We start from the raw sequence: 27,315 nt of genomic DNA on the forward strand, positions 1-27,315 counted from the left end.
ATGCTGCAGAAAATATTTGATATTTATTCTGTGTTCCTTCTCAATTGAATTTCATTACATGATTTTGTGACCATGGCTCAAGTTTACTTACTTGCTAGGTTAAAAATTGAAATTTTTAAATTAAGTTTTAAACTGCTAACGTTGTTCACTGTGAGAAATACATGTCGCAGGACTTATAAAAGTCCTCATTAAATAACTGTAAGAAGACCTAAAGTGTTTGGGTTGTTTTTGTTTGTTTGTTTTTCAAAAATCTCAATTGGACACAACTGAAAATGACTGAACAACAACAGACAGCAAAGCACAAGGAAAAAACTACATGTTTTTGGGTTAGGAAAGTAAAAAACATCTTATATATATATATACATTATGGCCATAGTTAAGCTTGACTAGCATTTCTAGGTATTTTACTTTTCTAACCTAAAAACATTTAGAGTTTTTTCTTTGTGCATGAATCTCTGGAGAGAAGATGATTAGGAGGAAAAGGGACAAAAATAACAGAAATTTATAAATTCTGTGTTGTTTGTTGTTGTTTGGTCATTTTCAGTTGTGTCCAACTCTTTGTGGCCCTATTTGGAGCTGTCTTGGCAAAGATACTGGAGTGATTTGCCATTTCCTTCTCCAGCTCATTTTATAGATGAGGAAACTCAGGCAAACAGAGTTAAATGACTTGTCCAGGGTCACACAACTAGTAAGTGTCTGAAGCCAGATTTGAACTCAGGAAGATGAGTCTTCTTGACTATAGGCTCAGCACTCTATCCACTGCCCCAAGTAGTTTCCTTTGGTGTCTGGCCTAATGTCTTGTCTGTTCTTAAGTGAGCTATCACTTGTCTGATGTTGGCCTTTGCCTAGGTTCTGCTAAATTGCTGTCCAGTTTTTCCCAGCAATTTTTGTCATATGAGAAGTTCTTGTCCCCAAAGCTTGCATCTTTGGGTTTATCAAACACTAAATTACTATGGTCATTTACTATTGTGTATTGTGTACCTAATGTAGTCCACTGATCCACCAGTGTATTTCTTAGCCAGTACCAGTTTGTTTTGATGATTACTACTTTGTAATTTAGTTTCAAATCTGGTACTGCTAGACCACCTTCCTTCACATTTTTTTAATCAGTTCCCTTGATATTCTTGACTTTTTGTTCTTCCAGATGAATTTTGTAATTTTTTCTAGCTCTATAAAATAATTTTTCATAGTTTGATTGGTACGGCAACGAATCAGTAAATTAATTTAGGTAGAGTTGTCATTTTTATTATATTGTCTGGGTCTACCCATGAGCAATTTATGTTTCCCCAATTGTTTAAATCTTTATTTGTGTTAAAAGTGTTTTGTTATTGTGTTCTTAGAGTTCCTGGGTTTATCTTGGCAGGTAGACTCTGCAGTTATTTTCAGTGGAATTTCTCTATCTTTTCCTGCTGGATTTTGTTAGTAATATATAGAAATGTTCATGATTTATGTGGGTTTATTTTATATCCTGCAACTTTGCTGAAGTTGTTCATTGTTTCAACATTTTTTTAGTTGATTCTCTAGGGTTCTGTAAATATACCATCAATCATATTATATTCCTTCTGTTTATTTTTTCTTTTCTTATTGCTGTTGCTAACATTTCCAATATAATATTGAATAATAGTGATGATAATGGGCATTCTTGCTTCACCCCTGATTGTATTGGGAATGCTTCTAGCTTATCCCTATTACACATGATACTTAGATAGATACAGATTTATCATTTTAAGAAGGCACATTCCTATGCTTTCTCGTGTTTTTTTAATAGTAATAAATGTTGTATTTTGTCAAAGACTTTTTCTGTATCTATTGAGATAATCACATGATTTTTGTTGTTTTGTTATGGATATCATCATTTATGCTGATAGTTTTCCTGTTATTGAACCAGTCCTACATTCGTGGTATAAATCTCACCTGGGGATTGATATGATCTTTGATATATTGCCGCATTTTATTACTAGTAGGGTTTTTTTATTTTTACATCGATATTCATCATAGGCCTGTCATTTTCTTTCTCTGTTTTTGCTTTCGCTGGCTCAGGTAACAAAATCATATTCGTGTTATACAAGAAATTTTGGTAGGACTTCTTTACCTCATATTATTGTCTTGAGGGCTGAGGCACATAAAACTTAAAGTAGTAAAGAAATGTGTGCTATTATTATGCAGTGTATCTTGCTATGTCTTGGAGTGATGAGGGTAAACATCTCATCCTCCTAATTAAGCCATAAGTTCTTTGAAAGCAGGGACTGAGTGTTTTACTTTATGGTACACTTTGTTGGGAGGCAGCATGGCAGAGGGGATAGAGTATCAGATTTGAAATCAGGAAGGCTTCTAGGCATTTGCCAACTATGGCCCTGGACAAGTCACCACTTCTCTTAATCTCATTTCTAAAATCAGCATAATCATACACCTACCACACAGGTTTTTGAGGATAAAATAGGAAAATATATGGAAAGAGAAAACCTTAATATTCTTTATAATTGTTAGGTATTATCAATGCCTTCTACATTAGGTATCCAGTAAGTATTTAGTAAACAAATGTCATTTCAACATCACAAGTATATGAATTGAAATAAGCTGTTTCTGTATCTTTTTGAAGCCCTATTTAAAATCAGATGTTCTACTGCTGAAATGAAAGACACATCACTGGAGCTTTGTGGCAAAATCTTTAAAAAGCATTGGTACTGATTTTTCCCTCACAGACATATGTTCTTGGAGAATATATTTTAGCTAACATTGTGATACTGAAACTACTGAAAATATTTTTTCCTACTTTCTTATACTTCAGTGGCGGGATGATTTTGTTCACGGATGGATCAAAGTACCTGTGACTCATGAAACACAGGAAGAATGCCTTGGGATGGCTGTCCTAGATATAATGAGAATAGCTAAAGAAAAGGATCAGACCCCGCTGGCAGTCTATAACTCTACCAGGTAACTTTTTTTTTAAGTGCTTTAGTGCCATACATAAATAAAAACATTAAAAATTATAATATTTTATTCCCTATTTTTCAAAAGGTCTTAATGATTTTTAGGTCTATACCCAATACCAAATTTTAGTATCATTTATAACATAGGATATCCTTAGGGAAATTATGAAAAAAGTCTTAAATGAATTTTTTAAAATTTAGGTAGTTTAGTTCTCTAAATCTTTATAATTTAATCAGTATAATTACTCCATCAAAACAGTTTACAGCCCCTCTATAATTTGGAAGGTTTGCTTTAACCAAAATATTATGTACTCTGTGGAACTTGGTGGTGAGTCTCTCCAGACTTGACTACACTACTTCTCTAACTACAGGCATTCAGTCCATACTTGAAGCCTTCCTGCTTTGATAGGACCAACCACAGCTTACATTCTGTTGACATAGCCTTCAAGAAATTAGTGTTACCTCCATACCTCAAATGGGAACAGGACTTCAGTGAAAAAATCTTTATTAGATTATCTAAATAATAAACCTACTTCAGAGCATTTCATGTGCTCAGTGGATTTTTGTTAGTAATTCATAGCAGAGCAGCTACATTTTCCTGTCAAGTCAGGAAGAACATGAAGAGAGAATTTCTCGAGATGAAATTTTAAATGGCCTATATTAGTGTGATATAGTCTATATAAATCTATTTTGAAACAAGCTGTTTACTAAAACCGAAGGTATGAATGAATGAATGGCTGTTGGGACCCTAATCTTATTTATGCAACTTCTTTCAAGTTTAGAGACCAAAGTAAACTGAAATGACACTCCCATTATACTTGCCATCATACCCATCAAAGCATAGAAAAATCAGCATATGCAAATGAATAAAATTCATTTTATTCCCTGAATATTTGACTCAGTAATTGTCATTCCTTCAGTAGCATTTTTCTACCATGGCTTTACATTCATAGTTTACTCTATATCCATTTTGTTCTTAGTCCTTTTTGATATGTATTGTTTTGGTTTAGGAGGGCTAGAAATCCTCTTTTTCTTTTTAAAAAAAAAGCATCTAATGGGGCTTCATCTGTCTAGAAGTTTATGGCTTGCCATCTATCAAAATGCAATTACTCCAGAGATGGGGTAAATACTGTAATTTTTATCTCAGTGTGAATATGATAATGGAGATCAGATTTAGGTACAGGGACAGGGACAGAGGGCATGACTGAGAATTGTAGGCCTAGAAAGAGAGGAAAGGGAATGGAGTGGGGAAAAGGTTTAGAAGTGGAGGTGGAGATCATATGAGCAACAAGATGGAGGACTAGACATTTTCTCTGCTCCCCATGACCTCATACCTCTCTAAAACATGAATTTTGTGCCAGAGATAAAGCAACTTCAACTGTCTCTGTGGTCTAGGATATCCAGAATCTAAAACAAGGTTAAAAAGCAGCCTAAAAACCTATTAACTAATGCTCACTAACCCTGAGCTCACTCAGCACTCCTCCCCCACCTCCTGTGCTACTGGCAGCAAGGCCTAGCAGACCCAAGGACCTCACACATGGGTGAGGGCTTGCAACAAAATCCACCCCCACACCCTGGTCCTCACTCCCTCATTCCATTGCCATGGAGACCTCAGCTACAAGCTGCAGAAGTTTGCTTGGTTTGCAAGAGACAGGCCAGGACGCCATGTGTGTGTTGAGGAGAAGGGAAGGGGCTGTGCAGCATTCCACCAAGCCTGAGAAAAAGAGCGCAGCATCCAGCTGGGGCCAGTTTTGACCACCCAAAAGTCAGTTGTACAGAGACCTAAGTTGGTGAATGGTGAATAGCCCAGTATGGGAGAATGCTGAGGTGATTTAAGATCCAGTCCAAAGGAACCCGCCTTCAGAGGAGTCAGCTTCAGAAACTAAACAGGGGGAAATCTGGGTGGGTGGGAAGACAAATTAATGGAGATTTTAAGAGGAAGAAAACTCAAAGACCTTGACCGTAAACAGATAAATCAACGAGAAAAACATTAAAAACAAAAGGAAATATGCCTTCCAGATTTAGTAAACAAGATCAGGCATCTATAATAAATACTGCAAAACAAAGGAAAATAATCCACTACTTGTTGAGACAGAGGTCCCTGTGGAATGTGAGAGCATAGAATCACAACATGCTGTTTCTAAGTGGTTCAAAAGAGAAATGAAAATTATTAGAACAGATTTTATGTTCTGTATAGCAATAAGCAGAATAGAAAAACTGGAATCTTTGTGGCAAATTTCACCAAAGAAACAAAAGGGAGAACAATAGATTGGGGATGTAATATATAGAAGTGAAGGACAATATAGAAGAGAAGCAAAAAACAATAATATTAAAAGAAAATATGCTTGTTAAGCAAGCAAACATACTGATCTTGAAGATACAATGAGTAGAGACAACCTAAGGACTACAGAGCTCCCAGAAGAACATGAGAGGACAAAAAACTTTAACAACATATAATGCAAGAAATAATAGAAGAGAACTGCCCAGAACTTCTGGACTAAGAACATGAAATATCAATTGAAGGAATTCACAGGTCATCTCCAGAAGAAAAAAAACCAAGGCTAGATTCAGAAACTAGAAGATCTGCAAGTGATCAAAGAGGACCTTCAAATACAAAGTAAAGGAAATCTCAATGATACAAGATTATTCTGCACTCATCAGAAAATGTGGGAGGAAATGAATAATGTGTTCTGAAGAGCAGTGAAGCTCAGGATGCTACCCAAGGCAACCTATCCTGCAAATTTGAGCTTAACCATAAATGGAAAAGAAAAAAAGTAGGTATTCAGTAACAAACATTTGAAATGTTTTTAGAAAGAAAACCAGAACTGAAGAAATTATTTGCTTCTCAAACACCCCAAGCAACTGAAATGCAGGAAGAATGAATAAATACAGCAGCCAAGGACATCATCAGCACCAGAGTGATAAATAAGAAACTTCTCTCTAAATGTACACAAGGAGAGGGGATAAGGTAGAAGTCCAGTGGAGATAACAGTAAAGAGGCAGGCCTAGGATGTTGTGGATAGGACCTGGCAATACCCTGCCTACAGTTGAGTGATTGTTTTTGTGATACTGCATTACAACATGGGAGGATACATGATAGGAAGAGAGGGGTAGAGAGGAATGTGTGATGTGCTGGGGTCAAATCAAGGGCTAACAGTGAGGCAAAGGTGACTCCTATGATCTCAGGAAGGGAAAAGCATATAGGGGACTGGGTGAGGAATAGGGGGGAAAGATTGAAAAAGAAGGGGAAGGAAAGAGGCCTTACTTTGGTGGTAGGAAGGAATTCCACAGATAAATACACCTTTGGGTGAAGAGAGATGGTCTGTTTAGGGAGATGGGGACTCTGTGCTGGGTATGGCCTGGGGCATTTGGTGCTTCAAAGGTCTACTCATCCTCTCTTGATAGAGGGGAATTGAAACTCCTGGAGGCAATTGGGAGTGGGAGAACATGGACCCAAGGAGGAGATTTTGAGGGAAATGTGTGTGTGTGGGGGGGGGGGGGGGGGAAGATAACTACAGGAGGGTAAAGATTGGTGGTGGGCTACATAATTTGGACTAGGGTAGGAGAGGGAGGGACCCAGACGGAGGAGTCCTACCATTGGGTGGTATCCTTTCTGACACCTACAGTAACTGGCATTGTTCTGGGAGTGAGGAATTATATTTGGAATTATAGTTCATATTAATTATATTATCATTATAATATTATATGATATTATAATATTAATTATATTAGCTTTGGAGCTAATACAGACCTCAATGCAATAAAAATAATGATTGATTCAGAGACCACAAACAAAAGATACAGACCTAAGCCGAGACTTAATAATGAAATCCTAAATAATGAGTAAGTCAAAGAACAAATCATAGAAAGAGTTAACAACCATATAAAGAAAATAATAATGTGAAACATCATACCAAAATTTATGAGATGCAGCTAAAGCATTCCTCAGGGGGAAAATTATAACCTTACAATTATAATCATATGTTAACAAAATAGAAAAAAGGTTAATGAACTGAATATGCATTTTTAAAAATTAGAAATTTTACAAATAAACCAATCTAAAATAAGCACAAAAAAGAAGATATTAACAATTAGAGGAGAAATAAACAAATTAGAGATGAAAAAAACATAGAAATGATAATACTAAAAACTAGTTCTTTGAAAAGACAACTGAAATTGATAATTCCTTAGATAATCTGATTAAACAGAAGAGAGCAAAAAAATCTAATCAGTAAGTAGCAAAAGAGCAAGATGAAATAACAAAGAATAAAAATAATCACAAAATATTACACAGTTACAGGCTAACAAAATTGAAAACACAAAAGAAATAGAGGAATACTTTCCAAAAACTGTTGGTTTCTATACTTCACAAATTATTCTCAAAAACTGAGAAAGAACCATGCCAGAATCCTTTAATGAGCCAAATATAATCCCGATAATTGAACCAGGCGAAGATAAAACAGAAAGAAAACTATAGGCCATTATTATTAATGAACATTGATTCAAATTTTAAACAAAATCCTGTCCAACAGAGTATAGCAGTTTATCCAAGAAATTCATTATGAACAAGTAGGATTTGGACAAGGGGTGTAAGGGTTAGTCAACATTAGGAAAACAATTAACAGAATTAGTCATCTTAAAAACCAAAACATCCCAAACCACATGGGCATCTTAATAGATGCAGAAAAAGCCTTTGACAAAGTATATCATTCTTTCATGCTAAAAACCCTGTAAAATATAAGCATAGAAGGACTTATTTTTAATATCATAAAATCTATCTACCTACAACCTAAAGCAAGCATTGTATGCAATGGCAATTGTAGGACTTTTTCCAATTAATATGGGAGTGAAAAAGAATGTCCACTCTCCCCCATTATTTGATATAGTTCTGGAAAAGCAATAGCAATAAGAAAACAGAAAGAGAGGCAGAGCCAAGATTGCAGAGTAAAGGCAGGGACTTGCCTGAACTCTCCCGCAAAGCCATCCAGATACCTTTAAATATGAGTCTAAACAAAATCTAGAGCAGCAGAACCCACAAAAAGATGGAGTGAAACAAATTTCTAGCCCAAGACAACTTGGAATATTGGCAGGAAAAGTCTGTTGCACCAGCATGAGAGAGGAGCATGGTCTAGCTCACGCCATGCCAGTGCATCCAAGGCCCCAGCAAACCCAGAGCAGGCCTCGAAGTGAATGAATCAGTGGCAGTAGTGGTGGTTTCCAGACCTCTCAGCCCACAGACACCAAAGACAGCTTGAAAAGTCAGCAGGAAGGGACTGTTTCACCTGGGTGGGAGTGGAGCACCATAAATCAGGAGCAGGCCTTGGGGGTGACTGAATCAGCAGCAGCAGCAGCTGCTTCTGGAGCCCTCAGCCCACAGACAGAAAGGGGGTTGAACAACTGGTCAGAGGGAGATTACAGGGGTCTCTTTGCTAGCACTGAGGCAGGATTCTGTTGCTTTGCTTGTGCTCAGATTCTGGGTCACAGTCCTGGGTGGCAGTCCCAGGGCAAGGAAGAGCAGTAGCATAGCAGAGTTTGTAGCTACAGTGGAGGGGAGACTGCCTCACAGTCCCAGTGCAGAAAAGAGTCCTTGTGGTTGCCCCCAGACCAGAGTGCAGGCCAGGAGAATAGTAAATACCTCCCCTAAATCGTAACACCTTGGAAAAACTGAAAACTTACAGGTCCCTAGAAAGATCTCTGAAAACAGCTGCACAAAAATCTGCAGCTTGGAGTAGTACACCCTCCACCCTGGAAGCAGAGCCCTACTTTAACAAACAGTTACAAGTCAACAAATAGGCTGGGGAAATGAGCAAAGAAACAACAGAAAAAAGAACTGACTCTTCACAGTTACTGTGGTGACAAAGAAGATTTAAACACTCAGAAGACAACAAAGTCAAAGCTTCTATTTGCAAAGCCTCCAAGAAAAATATGAATTGGTCCCAGGCCGTGGAAGAGCTCAAAATGGATTTTGAAAACCAAGTAAGAGAGGTCGAGGAAAAATTGGGAAGAGAAATGAGAGTGATGTAAGAAAATCATGAAAAATGATTCAACAGCTTGCTAAAGGAGATAGAAAAAACCACTGAAGAAAATAACACCTTAAAAAACAGATTAGGCCAAATGGTAAAAGAGATCCAAAAAGCCAACAAGGAAAAGAATTCCTTAAAAAGCAGAATCAGCCAAATGTAAAAGGAGGTCCAAAAGCTCGCTGAAGAAAATAATTCCTTAAAAATTAGAATGGAGCAAATGGAAGCTAATGACTTTATGAGAAATCAAGAAACAATCAAAAACAAGAGAATGAAAAAATAGAAGACAATGTGAAATATCTCATTGGAAAAGCAACTGACCTAGAAAATATATCTAAAAGAGAGAATTTTAAAATTATTGGACTACTTGAAAGCCATGATCAAAAAAAGAGCCTAGACATCATCTTTCAAGAAATTAGCAGGGAAAATTGCCCTGATATTAACTAGAACCAGAGGGTAAAATAGAAATTAAAAGAATCCACGGGTTACTTCCTGAAAGAGAGCCCAAAATGAAAACTGCCAGGAATATTATATCCAAATTGCAGAGTTCCCAGGTCAAGGATAAATTTTGCAAGCAACCAGAAAGAAACAATTCAAGTATTGTGGAGCCATAGTCAGGATAACACAAGATTTATCAGCCTCTACGTTAAAGGATCAGAGGACTTGGAATATGATATTCCAAAGGATGAAAGACCTAGGGTTACAACCAAGAATCACCCACCCAGCAAAACTGAGTATAATCCTTCAGAGGAAAAATGGATATTCAGTGTCATAAAGGACGTTCAAGCATTCTTGATGAAAAGACCAGAGCTGAATAGAATATTTATTTGACTTTCAGATACAAAACTCAAGAGAAGCATAAAAAGGTAAACAGGCAAGGGAAATCATAAGGGACTTTATGCATTTAAGCTGTTTATAGTCCTGTGCAGAAAGATGATTATTTGTAAATTATAAGACCTTTCTCATTATTAGAGTAGTTAGAAGGAGTATATATAGACAGAGGGCACAGGTATGAGTTGAATATGAAGGGATGATATCTAAAAAAATAAAATTAAGGGGTGAGAGAGGAATGCACTGGGAAAAAGAGGAAAAAGGAGGGATAGAATGTGGTAAACTATCTCAGAAAAGAGGCAAGAAAAAGCTTTTACAGTGGAGGAGGAGAAGAGGGGGAAGGTGGGGAGGAGTGAGTAAACCTTACTCATCAGAATTGGCTCAAAGAGGGAATAACATACACACTTAATTGGGTATAGAAATCTGTCTTAGTTACCCTGCAGAAAAGTAGGAAGGGGATAAGAGAAAGGGGGAGTGGGTGATAGAAGGGAGGGCAGATTGGTGGAGGGGTAGTTAGAAGCAAAACACTTTTGAGGAGGGACAGGGTAAAAGGAGGGAGAAAATATAATAAAAGGAGGGGGCGGATAGGATGGGGGGAAATACAGTTAGCAGTAGTAGGTGTGAAAAAAAATTTGAAGTAAGTTTCTCTGATAAAGACCTCATTTCTCAATACATAGAGAAGTGAGCTGATTCAGCCATTCTGTAGAGCAATTTGGAACTATGCCCAAAGGGCTGTAAAACCATGCCTACCTTTTGATCTAGCACTGCTACTACTAGGTCTGTATCTCAAAACAGATAAAAAAAAGGAAAAGGACCTATATGTACAAAAATATTTATAGGAGTTCTTTTCTGGGGGTAAAGAATTAGAAGTTAAAGGGATGCCCATCCATTGAGGAATAGCTGAACAAGTTATGGTATATGATTATGATGGAATACTGTTTTGCTATAAGAAATGATGAGCAAGATGCTCTCAGAAAAACCTGGAAAGACTTGCATGATGAAACCTGGAAAGACTTGCAAAGTGAAATATACTGTGTACAAAGTAACAACAAATTGTAAGATGATTGATCAGCTGTAAATGACAGCTGTTCTCAGCAATGATCCAAGACAACCCTGAAGGACTTATGATGAAAAATGCTATCCATCCCCAGACAAAGAACTGATGGTGTCTGAATACAGATTGAAGCATACTTTTTTGAACTTTCTTTATTTTTCTTCAGTTTGTATTCTTTCATAACATGACTAATATGGATGTGTTTTGCATGACTGCACATGTATAACCTATATCGAATTGCTTGCCTTCTCAATGAGGAGGAGTAGAGATGGAGGAAGGGAGAGAATTTGGAACTCAAAATTTTTTTTTCTTTTTCTCTAATTTATTTATTTTCAGTTTTCAACATTCACTTCTATAAGTTTTAAATTTTCTCCCTCTCCTTCCCTCCTCCCTCCCCAAGATGGCATGCAATCCAATAGGGGCTCTACACGTGCATGGAACTCAAAGTTTTAAAAAGGAATGTTAAAATTATTTTTACATGTAACTGGGGAAAAGTAAAATACTAAATTTCAATAAGAAAAGAGAAAGAAATTTTAGGCATAATGATAAGTAAAGAGGAGATGAAACTATTCCTATTTGCAGATGATATGATGATTTACTTGGAAAATCCTGGGGAATCAACAAAGATACTAATTGAGACTTCTAGTTAATAGCTTCAGCAAAGTTGTAGGCTACAAAATAGATCCTCAAAAATCAGTAGCATTTCTATATAATAATAACAAAGTACAAGAAATAATAGAAAGAAATCCCATTCTAAATAATTACAAAATGCGTAAAATATCTGAGGATTGACCTACCAAAGTATGCAAAAGACTTGTACAGAATTGATTGTGAAGTGTTCCTTAAAGAAATAAAGAACAACTTAAGTACGTGGAGTTCAGTTCTCATGACTAGGTCATGCCAATATAATAAAAATGGCAATTATACCAGGATTAATTTATACTTTCAATGCTATACCAATCAAATTTTCCAAGGGGATGTTTTATAGAACTTGATAAAACAGTAACAAAATTCCTTTGGAAAAACAAAAGATCTACAATATCAAGGGAAATGATGAAAAGAAGTAGGGACAAAGCAGGAATAGCATTTCCAGACCTCAGACTATATGATTAAGCGCATCATTAAAACCATTTGATATTGGTTAAAAAAAATGAGAGATCGATGGAACAAACTCAAAAGGGGGAATCAGAAACAGTGGAATTCGGTAGCCTAATGTTTGATAAAGTGGGAAACATAAATAACCTGGGAAAAAGTTCCTTATTTGATAAAAACTTCTGTGAAAATTGGAAAGCAGTCTGGCAGAAGTTAGGCTTAGATGAACACCTGATACCATATTTTACAATCCATTCTAAATAGATATGCAATTTGAATATTAAAGGTTATATTATAAAAATTATAAGAGAAACAGATCATATACCTCTCACAGCTATGGATATTAGGTGTATTCTTAATTAAACAAGATAGAGGCAATTACAAAAAATAAAATAGATAACTTTGATTAACTTGAAACTGAAAAGTTTCTGCAAAGGCAAAATTAATGTACCTAGTATAGGAAGGGAAAACATCATGTTTTTAGAAATGAGGATTGAATAAATTCTGAGAAATATATAGGAGTTTTAAAATACTTAAATATATAGGAATTTAAAAATAATTGATTAGGGAATCAGGAAGTTTTATATGTATTAAAGCCAGGAATATTTTTAGAAAATTCTACTTGACTGGTGATAGACAAATATGGGTAATGTCTAGGCACTATTGTTTTCCTGGATTTTTTTTTTGTAAAGCAGGTTGGAGACAAATTTTGATGAATGTCATTTCTGGACTGCTTAGAGCAACTTGTGTAGGAAGGCAGTAGTCAGCCACAGGACTTAATAGACGTTTTTTCCCCTTTCCTTCATTATCTAAAATGCTAATTCCTTTACGGCAAGCCTCACTCTTCTCCCAAATGTGTCAGAGGTCTGGGCTATCAGTGTAATCATAATTTCTCTACTATAAAATCAGCTTTTAAAGTCATATCCCCAAGTTTAAAACTGCCTTTTTGGGACCAACCCACTAAACAAACAAGACTTCATATTGAATTATTCCATCTTGGATAATCAAACACACCTCTTTTCTCATCATACATGCGAGTTTAGTTTAAGTCAAGGTTGAAATCAGAAGCAATATTATGTAAATTTTGTGTTGAACATGAAAAACAAGAAAAGGAGAGAGTGAAATAAAAATGAAGGTATCTTCATCTCTATTTTTGATATAGCTAAATCTTGTAGGCTAGGTTTTCTTTTTGAGTTTTTTCCCAGAAATACTGCTTTTTGGGGGGCCTATAATTCTGTTAAGATGTTAATTACAAATATTTCCTAGGTAACAAAGAGTTATAGGGGTGAAATTGTATAAAGATGATTAAACCCATGATGATAGATTTGGACCTATAAGGAACTTAGAGGCCATCTACTCCAACCCTCTTATTTTACAAATGAGAAAATTGAGGTCCAGGAAGGTTAAATGAATAGTCACATAAGTATCAAGTGGCAGAGGTAGGTTCCTACAACATAAGACGGACAAATGAATGTTTGGGTTTGGAAAAAAGAAATCTCTCCACTCTGCCCCTGGACTATAATTTATCGTATTAAAGGAGCTCATGCTTCTGGTTTGGAGAGCTCTCCTTATTTTAAATTATATCAATTACATCCATATTTTTTACACAGTGTATCTTGATAGCTAATGCTCAGGGCAGTCTCTCTCCTTTCTAAAGTACAGTTCTTGGCTTACAATCATTCTCTTCACCCTAGGTGGACCAATTCAAATCTCCACCAACAGTATATTAGTGTGCCTGTTTTTCTGAAGCCCCTCCAACAATTGTCATTTTCCTTTTAGTCATTGTTTACAATCTGAAAGGTGTAAGGTGGGACTTCACAGTTATTTTAATTTGCATTTTTCTAATTGTTAGTGATTTGGAACACTTTTTCATATGGTTGCTAATGGCTTGGATTTCTTCTTTTGAAGACTACATGTTTTTCTGTCCTTTGCTTTGACCATTTATCTACTGAGGAATAACTCTAATTCTTATAAACTTGAGACAAAACTTTATATACCTTGGAAAACAATCCTTCATGAGAAAAACAGTGTAAAAATAATTCCTCAGTTTATTTTTCCCTTCTAATCTTAGCTACGCTTTATTTGTTTATGTAAAAACTTTTCAACTGTATGTAATCAGATATGACAATTTTATCTTCTCTTATCCTCTCTCTTCTTTTGTTTGATCATGGATGAAGTCTTTCTCTGTCCATAAATCTGAAAGATACTTTCTTGACCCTCTAGTTTCTTTATAATGTTACCTTTTATGTCTAAATCAAACATTTGGAGTTTATCTTAGTATATGGTTTGATATGGTTGTTTATACCTAATTTCTAACATACTTCATTCTAATTTTCCTCAGATAATAAGTCCTTAGGCCAAGGAGCCTTTGCATTTATCCCACAGTACTATTGTGTTTGTTTGCTTTTGTACATTGTATATTTAATCGGTTCCATTGATGGACTTCTTTATTTTTTAACCAGTACCAAATGTTTTTTTATGATAATACTTTGTAATATATAGTTTGACATCTTGTACTGCTAGGCTTCCTTCCTTCCCACTTTTTTCCCATTATTTTCCTTGAGATTCTTCACCTTTAGTTCCTCATGTTAAATTTTGTTATTGTTTTTTTTTTTCTAGTGCTATAAAGTAATCCTTTGGTAGTTTGATTGGTATGACTCTAAATAAGTTACTTTAAGTAGTGTTGTCATCTTTTTAATGGATTCAAACTCTGTCTACGAGCAGTTAACATTTCTTTCAATATTTAGGTCTGTATTTCTGCAAAGCTTTACTTCTTTAAATCAAAATCCTTAAAATTTTCGAACATAGATCAGCCTTCCTTCCTCCCACTTTCCTCATAATACCCTCCCGTTGAGAAAACAAGAAAAATAAAACCTCTGTTACAAACATGTATAGTCAAGAAAAATAAAATTTCTCACTGGCTTTGTTATAAAAAATATTATCTCAATCTATATTCCGAGTCCACCATATGCTCTTTGTCAGGAGGTGGGCAACATGATTCATCATGAGTCCTCAGGAATTGTGAGTCATTGTGTTGAACAGAGTTGCCAAGATATATATATATATATATATATGTGTGTGTGTGTGTGTGTGTGTGTGTACAATCTAATAAACATTTATTAAGTACCTACTATGTGTCAGACACAGGAAAGCAGGAGCAGCATGGGGGATCAGGACACTAGAGGTATCTTGTTCCATGGACTTACAACCCAGCAGGGCAGCAGATGCAAAGTGGAGTGAACTGAGTTCAGCTTTTGCCGTCTATGAAGGAAGGCATTGGGAAGAGTTTGGTACTGCATCCTCCCGAGGGCAGAATAGGTTGGGGGAGTTGATAGTCATTAAAGCTTGAGTGATCAGCATGTTGGTGAGTTTGGAAGGAATGAACTTTTCCTGAGGAGGACATCTTGTTCATTCTGTGGAGTTGAAATCAGACAGGGCAGCAGATACAAAATGGAGACATCCTTTTCCTCTCTCTTTGATCTCTTTGGGATATAGGCTTCCTAGTAGAATCTTTGCACCAAAGGGTATGCATACAGTCCTACAAAGTACAGGCATAGAGGGACTTGTGCTTAATATCATAAAAACCATCTGTCTATAATCCAAAACAAGTATGCAATGAGAATTGCAAAACTTTTTCTAATAAATATGGGGGTGAAGTAAGGTTGCCCACTCTCCCCAACTATTTGATATAGTTCTGGACAAGCAATAGCAATAAGAAGAGAAAGAAATTAAAAGCATAATGATAGGTAAGGAGGAGATGAAAATATTCCTTATTTATAGGTGATATGATGGTTTACTTGGAAAATCCTAAGGAATCAACAAAGATACTAATGAGATAGTTAAAAACTTTAGCAAACTTGTAGGCTACAAAATAGATACTCAAAAATCATAGCATTTCTATGTAATAACAAAACACAAGAAATAGAAAGAAATCCAATTCCAAATAATTACAAAATGCAGAAAATATCTGACCTCTCATAGCCCTCAAAAGGCCATAACCCTCACTTTGAAGATTACTGCTTTAGAACAGGAACCTTAAGTCTGATTTTGAGAATGTCATTAAGATACTTTTCTGTCCTAACAAGTCATAACATTTCTATGACATTCCCAAAGTAATCTGCCTCTCTTTTCTGACTCTGAGGTGTGATACATTTTTATAATTAATCTTCCATTTTAGCCTCTTTTGTTCTCCAGATAAATTGTCCCAAGTCCCCTTGTATCTCCATTTCTACCTATGTAAAGAAAATTCCAGATTTAGTGAGCCCATTGGGAACCAACATAAGGACAAGACTTTGAGGATGAGGGGAAGAAATGTGCTTATTCATCATACTATTTGTTAAATGCCATTTCAAGCTTTCATTTTCTTTCATATGACTTCACAATGAATGCTTCTCTTGTTTATCCACCCTTTTCAGCGCAAATTAATTTGTCCCTAAACTGCTCTTTAACATTTGTTCTCAATTTCTGCTAGAAGTAGCAAAAACTAGAACAAGAGTTGTATGTGTTTTGTCGCTGTGAATGAGGCAATGTATATTGAATGTTATCATTTTAATTTTTTTCTGGCATTGCCATTCATCTAGTTTTATGTCCTCACAGACATAAAATTGCTTTTAAGTCAACAGTGTCCACTTAGCGTGGTCCATTCTTTGTAGTCTATTTTTTATATTAGAAAAATCACAAGGCAGGAGATAGCTCCCACCTTAGATGAGAGATTATCCTACACCTAAATATGTATTACTTTGCATGCAGTGCAGCTGGTGGTTCTCTATTTCAATTTAGATTTACAAATCCTAATTAAAATTTTTTGTATTCTTGTGTAACTAGCTACAAGACTTTCTTACCAAAATGTGTTCGAGCAAAGATCCAAGATTATCATATTTTGACACGAAAGCGAATAAGGTACAGATTCCGCAGATTTATTCAGCAGTTCAGCCAATGCAAAGCTACTGCCAGAAACTTGAAACTTAAATATCTTATAAATCTGGAAACTCTTCAGTCTGCCTTCTACTCAGAGCAATTTGAAGTAAAAGAACCTGGCAGAGGTCCTTCAGGTGAGGAGATTTTTGCAACCATTATAATAACTGGAAACGGTGGAATTCAATGGTCACGAGGGAAACATAAAGGCAGTGAGACCCTCACAGAACAGGTAATCCTTAATGATATGTTCTCATTCTTTATTATTTTATATTGAATGACAATGGGAAAAAAAAGTAATTTTGATATTTTTGGCTTCTGTATTTCTTGCCCTGGTAAACTCCCATTGAGGCCAATGGAAGTTTTGCTGTAGTAAACCTACAACAGCAGGGTCTGTTTCTGTAGTTTTTTTTTTATTGTTACCGAATGGTTTTTAATTAGTTGTGTGTTTCAAAGTACATATTTGCAATATTAACTTTGTTATGATTACTTTAAGAAAAAAGCTTAATTATATTAGGATTGATTAAAACCGTAAATGCAAAAGGCATAAACTAGTTGCTTTCTTTGTCTCTCTTTCTTTAATCTTTCCTTATTGATGCCAGAAGGGACAAGAGTTAAACAAAATAGAATAGAGAAAAAGAGTAAATGAAACCAGACAGTTTTTATTTTTAATTGGCTTTATAATAAAGAGTTACTTCCTTAACAGCTAAAAGGAATAAATCAGCTTTCCTTGTAAATTCTTAGTTCATATTCTGACAGCCACTTGTTGTTAGTGCATCATAGGGTGTTAGAAAAGAGATAATACTTTAATTTCTTATCTTAATGCTTTGGGAATTAAATTTCTTTTTTTTTTTTGTTTTCTTTCTTTTTTTCACATTTTTTTAATTTAATATATTTAGTTTTCAGCATTGATTTTCACAAGAGTTTGAATTACAAATTTTCTCCCCATTTCTACCCTCCCTCCCGCTCCAAGATGGCATATATTCTGGTTGCCCCGTTCCCCAGTCAGACCCTCCCTTCTGTCATCCCACTCCCGTCCCATCCCCTTTTCCCTTCCTTTCTTGTAGGGCAAGATAAATTTCTATGCCCCATTGCCTGTGTATCTTATTTTCTAGTTGCATGCAAAAACTTTTTTTTGTTGTTTTTGAACATCTGTTTTTAAAACTTTGAGTTCTAAATTTTCTCCCCTCTTCCCTTCCCACCCACCCTCCCTAAGAAGTCAAGCAATTCAACATAGGCCGCATGCGTATCATTATGTATAACCCTTCCACAATACTCATGTTGTGAAAGGCTCACTATATTTTGCTCCTTTCTAACCTATCCCCCTTTATTGAATTTTCTCCCTTGACCCTGTCCCCTTTCGAGAGTGTTTGTTTTTGATTACCTCCCCCCCCATCTGCCCTCCCTTCTATCATCCCCCCTTTTTCATCTTCTTCTTCCTCCTTTTTTCCTGTGGCGTAAGTTACCCAATTGAGTATGTATGGTATTCCCTCCTCAGGTCCAATCTGATGAGAGCAAGATTCACTCATTCCCCCTCACCTGCCTTCTCTTCTCTTCCTACAGAACTGCTTTTTCTTGCCACTTTTATGCGAGATGATTTATCCCATTCTGTCTCTCCCTATCTCCCTCTCTCAATATATTCCTCTCTCATCCCTTAATTTGATTTTATTTCTTTTAGATATCTTCCCTTCATCTTTAACTCACCCTGTGCCTGCTCTCTCTCTCTCTATATATATATACATACACATACATATATATATATACATACATACTCATGTATACATATATATATACATAAACATATGTACATATGAATGGGAATTAAATTTCTAATTATCTATTGATATCTGTTTGTTCTACCTGTAATGGTGGCTTGCATCAGAATGTTGCATTTCTGGCACAATAAAGTCACAAATCTGTTTTTCTCCTTAAACAAGAAAGTCCTTTGTAATTTTGAGATTGCCAAGGATAGAGAAAATATTTCAGTTGATGTTGAGGTTATTTCATTTAACATCTTTTAGAATTTCCTCACCTTCCTAAGTTTTATTTTTGAACTAGTTCAGTAAAGTTCACTTAATTTTTAAAATATCAATATTAATTGCAGGATTTACAGATGTACTGTGACTTTCCTGATATTATTGATGTCAGCATTAAGCAAGCAAATCAAGAAGGTTCAAATGAGAACAGAGTGGTGACTATCCATAAGCAAGATAGCAAGAATTTGGTAAGTTTTATTTTGATATTTATAATTATTTGTTAATTATGTAATTGATTCACTTAACAGAATAAAAACAGTCTAAAAAAGTAATGATTTAAGGCTCTTTTGAAATATAGCTCTGTGGTCTGAGTTAATCTAAGATGTATCCAGCTCAGTAATACTTACTTTATGGAAATACAAAACATTTCACATGTTATATGAACACAAAGGGCAAACAATTTCTGTGGCACCTAGCTCAGTACCAAGTACAAATAGGCCTTTTAATATTCAAAGAAGAGAAAAGAGGATCATATGTGAAACTATGAACTTCTGATAGTGTTTTTTTAGTGTATAAAAATTTAACAGAGTAGTAATAAAGTGTGCGTTTACTTGTCATGAATATGCTAAATCTTTATGGGCCAATTCCAGGAGAGTTTGACAGCTCTGATCTAGACCTTCTCACTTGTCCTTTTTGTGACCTATGCCACTTTTTTTTTCTGAATGATACACAGTGATCATCCAGGAGTAGAGGTACATAGTATTCTCATGGAACAATATTAATATTATACATAGTCTTTCTCTTACTCTTTAATGAGGTTGCCATGGATTGTGATTCATTAAAACTGAAACTGACATATTTTATGCTGTAATCCTAAATCTCTCTATACTTGCTGGATAGTTCCACCTGAATGTCCTGAACTTCACACTAGAAACCTCTAAAGGGGAACTTTAGTGTTTTTCCCCAGACTAACTTCCTTAGAGATGTTTTTGTTTCTTTCAGTGGTGCTGCCATTTTCCATTCATTTCTTCACTTTTCGCAACATTCAATCAGTTACTAAATATTATTGATTCTTGGTGATATTTTTTAAATTTGTCCCTGTCCTTTTCATTTTCACCGCCAAGACTATAATCCAAGGCTTTCTTTCTTCACAGTTGGACCATCCAAGTGTTCTCCTAACTGGTTTCCTTATCTCTGTCCCTCCCTTATTCAGTCTTTTGAGTGCCAAGTTTATCATCCCAAAACATTGCTTTGTCATTGCTTTTGTTCAGAAATCTTCAGTTTATCTTTCTTTCCCGCTATTCCTCTTTATGAGCCCCCTGCTGCAATGAAATTCCTCTCTTCCTTGCTGCCTGAACAGCTTTCCCCTTCTGCCTTAGGTGATTACTACCTCCCCTGAATTCCTTAAGTGGCTGTTTTTTTTATTACCATTAACTGGCTGTAAAGAACTAGATAAATCCCTCTGACACTTAGAATATGGTTCTTTGTGTTATTATTTGGTTTTTTGCATATTATATTTACCAAGTCATTGAAACTAGATTGTAAGCTCCCTTAGGACAGTGGCATTGAGGATGGCTCTTTGTTTATCCACTATCTAACACTACACATGGTAGCTGCTTCACAAATGTTCATTAATGAAAATGATTGTCTTTTAAAACTGGATTTAATTGCACGTAGTAGATACTTAAATAATGCTTGTTGATAGATTAGGTGTGAGGCAGGTAGGTGGCATTGGACCTAGAGTCAGGAAGAGCTGAGTTCAGATGTGAATTCAGACACTTACTGGCTCTGTGACCCTAGGTAAGGCACTTAACCTCTGTTTGCCTAAGTTTCCTCATCTGTAAAGTGGAGATAATAATAGCTTCTGCCTCCCAAGGTTGTTTTGAGGATAGACTAAGATAATATTAGTAAAACTCTTTACAAGCCATAAATTGCTATGTAAATAACAGCAATTATGTCTAATAGTGGCATCCTTTCCCTTTTCTTTGGTAAAATGATAAGGAGTACACTCTTGCCCATAGAGTTTAAGCCATACTATATAAAAATGATGATCAACAAAACTGAACAACATTGAAAAAAATCTAACATTATATTTGACATTCCATGCCTGCAAGGGAATAGCTTAAAGATGTATTTTTATATCTCTTCTTTGAGACCAACCTTCTATCTTTTGCAACATTTAGTCTGACCATGTGTAATGGTAGTTTTGTTTTTTTTTCCCCCATCAGCATTGTTGGAATTGTGTATATTATTTGCCTGGCTCTGCTTACTTAACTTTATATTAATGCATGCAAATCTTTCCATTCATCATGTTTGTTTCTTACAGCACACAGGAATATTTCATTTCATTCACATACCATAATTTGTTTAGCAGTTCCCTAAACAGTGGGCATCCATTTTGGTTCCATCTCTTTGCTACTACAAAAAGTGCTGATATAAACATTTTGGTGTATATGGATTCTTTCTTTTTTTGCCAGTGATCTTCTTGGGGGTTTTGCCTAGAAATGGAATCCCTGGGTCAGAGAGTATTATAGTCACTTTATTTGCATAATTCCTTACAGTTTTCCAGAAGCACAAAGGAATTAAGTTGACTTGCCTAGAGTCACACAGCTACCAAGTGTCAGATATGAGATTTGAATCTAGGTCTTCCAGACTCTAAGCCCAGCAAACTCTCCACTACACCAGGCTACCTATTTATTTCCTTCTTATATTCAGCTGATCTGCTGGGAAATGGAAAAGTATGTGATGGGGACAGAGTAGGCTCTAGTTTATTTCCAGTCAATATCTATATATAGTGAATGGTGTAAGAGCTAGATTATCATGAAAATGTATGGTCAGAAAAGCTGTGAGCTGGTCATGTGGTGAAAGCTAGGAATAACAGATGGGTAATCACCAAAATGATGCACCTCAAAATGCAAGGAGACTTAAAGGAAGGCCCCCAAACACATTAGGCACATCTTCTATGAGAGAATTTAGACAAGAATCACACAAAAGATGAGGAGGCATGGATGACTTTCGTTTGTACTGAAGGTAAGGAGAACTGTGCCAGGGGAGAGAATGCCTAGATTAGCAACATCATAAATCCAGTGTAGTATAGAAATTCCTAAACAAGGAGCAGCTTTGTGGGGCAAGTCAGTAGTACACCTTGATAGAGCATGAGGCCTGGAGTCAGGAAAATCTAAGTTTAAATCCAGCCTCCAACACTTAGTAGCTGTGTGACCCTGGACAAGTAACTTAACTCTGTTTGCCTCAGTTTCTTCTTCTGTAAAATGGGGATATTAATAGCACCTGCCTCCTAGGGTTGTTATGAGAGTCAAATGAGATAGTAGTAAAACACTTAGCACAGTTTTTGGTACAGTAAATGCTGTAAATGTTAACTTTTATTATTATTTATTATTATTAATACCTTGACATAGCAGCCATTCAGTTCAGTAAACTTAAGTACCCTTTGTGTGCAAGGCTTTTTTTTCTTCAAATTAATTTATTTAATTTTACCTTTCAACATTCACTTCCATAAGCTTTTGAATTTTAAATTTTCTCCACCTTCCTCCCCTCCTCCCTCCCCAAGATGGCATGCAATCTGATAAAGGCTCTACATATACATTCTTATTAAACATATTTCCACATTAGAAATGTTGTAAAGAAGAGTTAGAATGAATGCAAGAAACCGTGAAGAAGAAAAAAACAACAAAAGAGCAAATAGTATGCTTCAATCTGCATTCAGACTCTGTAGTTCTTTCTTTGTATGTGGATAGCATTTTCTATCATGAGTCTTTTGGAGTTGTATTAGATCCTTGCATTGTTGAGAAGAGCTAAATCTATCAAAGTTAGTCATCCCACAATGTGGCTATTACTGTGTATAGTATTCTCTTGTGTCTGCTCATTTCACTCAGCATCAGTTCATATAAGACTTTCCAGATTTTTCTGAAGTCCACCTGCTCGTCATTTCTTATAGCACCATAGTATTCCATTATATTCATATACCACAACTTATTAAGCCATTCCCCAATTAATGGGCATCCCCTCAATTTCCAGTTCTTGGATACCACAAAAATAGCTGCTATAAATATTTTTGTACATGTGGGTCCTTTTCCCATTTTTATGATCTCTTTGGAATATAGACTTAGAAGTGGCATTGCTGGGTCAAACGATATGCACATTTTTATAGCCCTTTGGACATAGTTGCAAATTGCTTGCCAGAATGGTTGGATTAGTTCACAACTCCACCAACAATGCATTAGTGTTCCAATTTTCCCACATCTCCAGTATTTATAATTTTCCTGTTTTGTCATATTAGCCAATCTGTTAGGTGTGATGTGGTACCTCAGAGTTGTTTTAATTTGCATTTCTCTAACCAATAGAGATTTAGAGCATTTTTTCATATAACTATAGATAGCTTTAATTTCTTCCTCTGAAAACTGGCTGTTCATATCCTTTGACCATTTATCAATTGGGGAATGAGTTGTATTCTTATAAATTTGACTCAGTTCTATATGTATTTTAGAAATGAGGCCTTTATCAGAGATGTGCAAGGCCTTTTGCTAGATGATGGGAAGATACAAAATCTACACAAAACACATATCACTTCATGGAGCTTAAGATTTTTTTTATAATTGGTATTACTAATGACTGTTTTAGTCTATAAACAGTGCTTTGTATTGATGTTATCAAAAGCTTGGGAAAGGACTTACCTTAATTCCAGAAATTTATTGTTCAGTCATTTCAGTCATGTTTGACTATTTATGACCTCATTTGGGGTTTTCCTGGCAAAGATACTGGAATGGTTTGCCATTTCCTTCTCCAGCTCGTTTTATAAATGAAGAACTAAGGCAGACAAGGTTAAGTGACTTACCCAGAGTCATATAGCTAGTAAGTGTCTGGAGCTAGATTTGAACTCAGGAAGATGAGTCTTCCTGGTTCTAAGCCTGGTGTATTATCCATTGTGGCACCTAGCTGCCCCCAGAAGTTAGGATGTTGAAATTAGTTATATCAGTACTTATACCTGTTGCATTTATCTAGCTGGTGATATCTATCTCCTTCTATATCTCTCCCTCCCCCCCAAAAAAAATACCACTTATTTCTTGATTAAATTCTGTGCATCCATTCATTTGACACACATTTTTACTACTTTTCCTCCAAGCTTGGGAGAAAAGGGAATACAGAGAAGAATGAGATATCGTCTCTCCCCAGAAAGAGCTTATGATAGAAGAAGCATAGGAATATAGCTTTCATGGTATTTGCAGAATTTTAGGACAAAAAGAACACTTGGGCTTGGGCAAGAGGAGATATAGTTTCTAGTCCATGTTCTACTAGAAAGTATCTGTGTTACCTAACATTATAGGATTTTAGAATTAGAAGGTTTGGGGTCCCAAGACATCATCTCACAAATCCAATCACATTGTTCTCAGTGAATGCAAAATTTTGTATTTACCATTATTAAATAAAATGTGTTAGTTTAAAATATAGTTCACTTCACTAAAATGTCCATTTTGTCCATGTCTTACAATTTATACAAGTGACATAATCCACATATATAATTTATCAATAAATACACAGATCGTGGGGTGCACATTCCATTTTATTTTTTCTGATAAGGATGTGGTATTAAAGAAGCTTTGGAGATTAATGTTCTGAAAGAATTTACAAAACTTAGTAAGTTTCTAGGAATGGATAAGATACTTGGGAAAATAATTTTTGAGTTGAGGAACTGAGGCCCAGTGAGTTGAGGGGACTTGCTTAAGCTTGTATGAGCTATGTGTGACAGAGCAGGCATTCAAACATTTGAAAATCCTTTGCAAACTTGAAAGTATTATGTAAATGCCAATTGTTTCATAATAATGACAATAAGTATCCCTGAGTTTCCTTGTCTCAAAAATCAAGGGATGTAGCATGATGGTCTCTCTAAAGCACCTTGCAATTCAACTAAATTCAGCAACTATTTATAAAGGATTTACTATGTGCAAGGCACTGGGGAGACAAAGACAAAAGGAAGTGATCCATGCTACCACGGAACTCATATTGTACTGTGGGAATACAACATGTATACAAATATTCCCACAGTACAAGATGAATCCAAGCCTCCTCCTGCTCCTCCTCAAGTCTCATCTTTTGTCCTAAAATTTTGCAGAGACTATACCAGCTGTATTTGTATACTTAAGTGTCTTTTTCTATTTTAAGCTCTTTGTGGAGAGAGATCATCATGTCTCATTCTTCTCTGTCTTTTCCTTTGTCCCAACTAAGTATTGAGGAGTATAAAGGTAGGCTTCATGAGGATGTGGCATCTGAACTGAATCTTGAAGGAAGATAAAGATTTTTGACTCCAAAATTCTATGATTCTAGTAAATAATTGCATATAATTTGTAGTTGTAAACAAATTTCACGTGAGTGTGAAAATGAGAATATTTTGTGGGTATAACTACATAGCCACCATTAATTTCCTGAACCTTTTACGACAAAACATAACCAGATAAGTTTAGTCATGTGGTAGAGTGGGTGGTGTTTTCCCCCTCATTACTGATGTGTAGAATTTCAGGTTTCCTTTTTCTAACACTTTCCTGTGAAATCAGTGATAGGTCATGCTCAAATGGCAGAAGATTGTAGTCATACAATTAAAGCAACTCACCCTTCCTGAGCAAAATAGCTACAGCTTTTGTAAAAAAAAAAAAAAAAAGTATTTCATAAGATTTAATTGATTCCTCTTAAATAAATGTTTTCCTTTTTTGAAAAGCATACATTCTTCCCACTCTTTCTCTAAACTTAGAAAGGCTAGATTGAGATGAATGTGTATAGCCAATTTGGCAGCAAACAAGTGATTTTAAAGCTCCCTTTTTTTTGTTGTCATTGAGAAGTATTTTTTTAGTTCTTCCTCTGAGCACTTATTGTAGGTATTTGCTTTTTTCTGTTCTCTGAGCTTACAAGGCTACTTTGAATGAATTAGTTTCATTTCATTTTGACTACTTTCCCCAAATTTGGTAAAAACACCTTATTTTCTTTTTTACTCCTTTTGTCCTTTGGAAGGTATCATGGAAAGCCTGATGACATACTTTTATTCAAAAAAGAAAACTGTTACAAAATGTTTCAACTTAAAACAACATCACTTTTAAGTGTGGATAATCAATCTTATGCTAATGGCAGCTTTAGTGAATAGAAGCATGTGGGTATAAAAATAAGTAGCTCTCATTTAGAAGAAAAGTTGACTAATTTTATATTAAGTAAATCTACAGGTGAGATGCTTGACATGATAAAAAAAAACTTGAGTGTAGGGTAGGAAGGAAAGTTGTACATCATGATGAGCATGAATTGGTTGTGACTGATTAAAATATTGAGGTTAGAAATTTTTTTTGTCCATGTGTGTGACTAATTGTAAGAAAAGGGGCTAACTACTTAAATTTAGACAAAGGAAAATGTACTCATTCTGAAAGACAATTTGAATGTGAGGAAGTTTGTGTAAAAATTGTACCACACATTTTGGGTGATGAACAGGAAATCAGAAAGATGACATGTGCTGCTCTTTCAAGGAAAGCTGGACAAAAGAAAATGTTTTAGAAGAAAATGCTAATAAGGGATGAAATAGAGCGCTTCCAATAGAACCTGGAAACAAAGTGTCAGACTCTGTGATGGAAAAACTCTGATACTCCCCCAAGATAGGAGAAAGCCTGAAAGTCAAAATAAGAAAGGCACTGTTGGTTTGTTTCTTTTACATTAGAATCGTTGTTTTCTAAACTTCAGATAATGAGCTCTGAAATATTTGAGACTTTTGCCTCATGTAAAAATGTGGAACTTGAGCCATTATTTGGCTTCTCTGATATGACTGCCCTTTTACTCATGGTGTGCTTTCTGTGAAATGATTTTCTTTTCCAAAATACTATCATCCAACTTTGTCATCTACCTTCATGAAAGGCAAGTGTGCCTTGAAAATATATGAGATAAGAGATTTTTCCACTGTCAAAAATATACAAAAAAAATTTTCAGCAATAGCCATGTCTTTGAAATTAATGTGTAGTTAACTGAGATTACTTTAAACATTTTTTGTAAGAATTTGTCTCCTTGACATATTTACACATCACGTTAGAAAAAAATGGGAAGGTTTTACATGATTGCACGTGTATAATTTATATCAGATTGCTTATTGTCTCAGAGAGGAGGGGAAAGAGAGGAAGGAATAGAATTTGGAACTCAAAACTTAAAATATTAAAAATTGTTTTTACATGTAATTGGAGGAAAATAAATATTATTAGAAAAAAACAGGGACTGTATTTTGCCTTTATGCCTTGCTCATAAAAGCTTAATAATTGCTTGTTGACTGACTGAATTATTTTTGTTTTGGCATCTGCTTCAGTTTCTGTGTGTAACAAAATTATGGGTAGATTGAGAGATAAAGCATTTATTAAACTCTTACTGTGGGTCCACATACTACGTTAAACATGGGAAATACAAATATATTACAAGCAAGCTAGACAGTCTGTGCCCTCAAGGAGTTTACATTCTAATGAAAGAAG

The 27,315-nt window shown here is 35.4% G+C and overlaps 1 protein-coding gene across 1 annotated transcript in view; it reads left to right on the forward strand.

The window, feature by feature from the left end:
* Window positions 1-27,315, forward strand: part of JAK2 (Janus kinase 2) — a 156,007-nt gene that overhangs the window by 72,693 nt on the left and 55,999 nt on the right. Inside the window, exons 6-8 of the mRNA XM_036739659.1 lie at window positions 2,789-2,934; window positions 16,752-17,073; window positions 18,946-19,065. Coding sequence (XP_036595554.1) covers window positions 2,789-2,934; window positions 16,752-17,073; window positions 18,946-19,065 — 588 coding nt within the window. The remainder of the gene's footprint in view (window positions 1-2,788; window positions 2,935-16,751; window positions 17,074-18,945; window positions 19,066-27,315) is intronic.

Source organism: Trichosurus vulpecula, chromosome 9, assembly GCF_011100635.1.
Source record: "Trichosurus vulpecula isolate mTriVul1 chromosome 9, mTriVul1.pri, whole genome shotgun sequence".
Taxonomy (NCBI): domain Eukaryota; kingdom Metazoa; phylum Chordata; class Mammalia; order Diprotodontia; family Phalangeridae; genus Trichosurus; species Trichosurus vulpecula.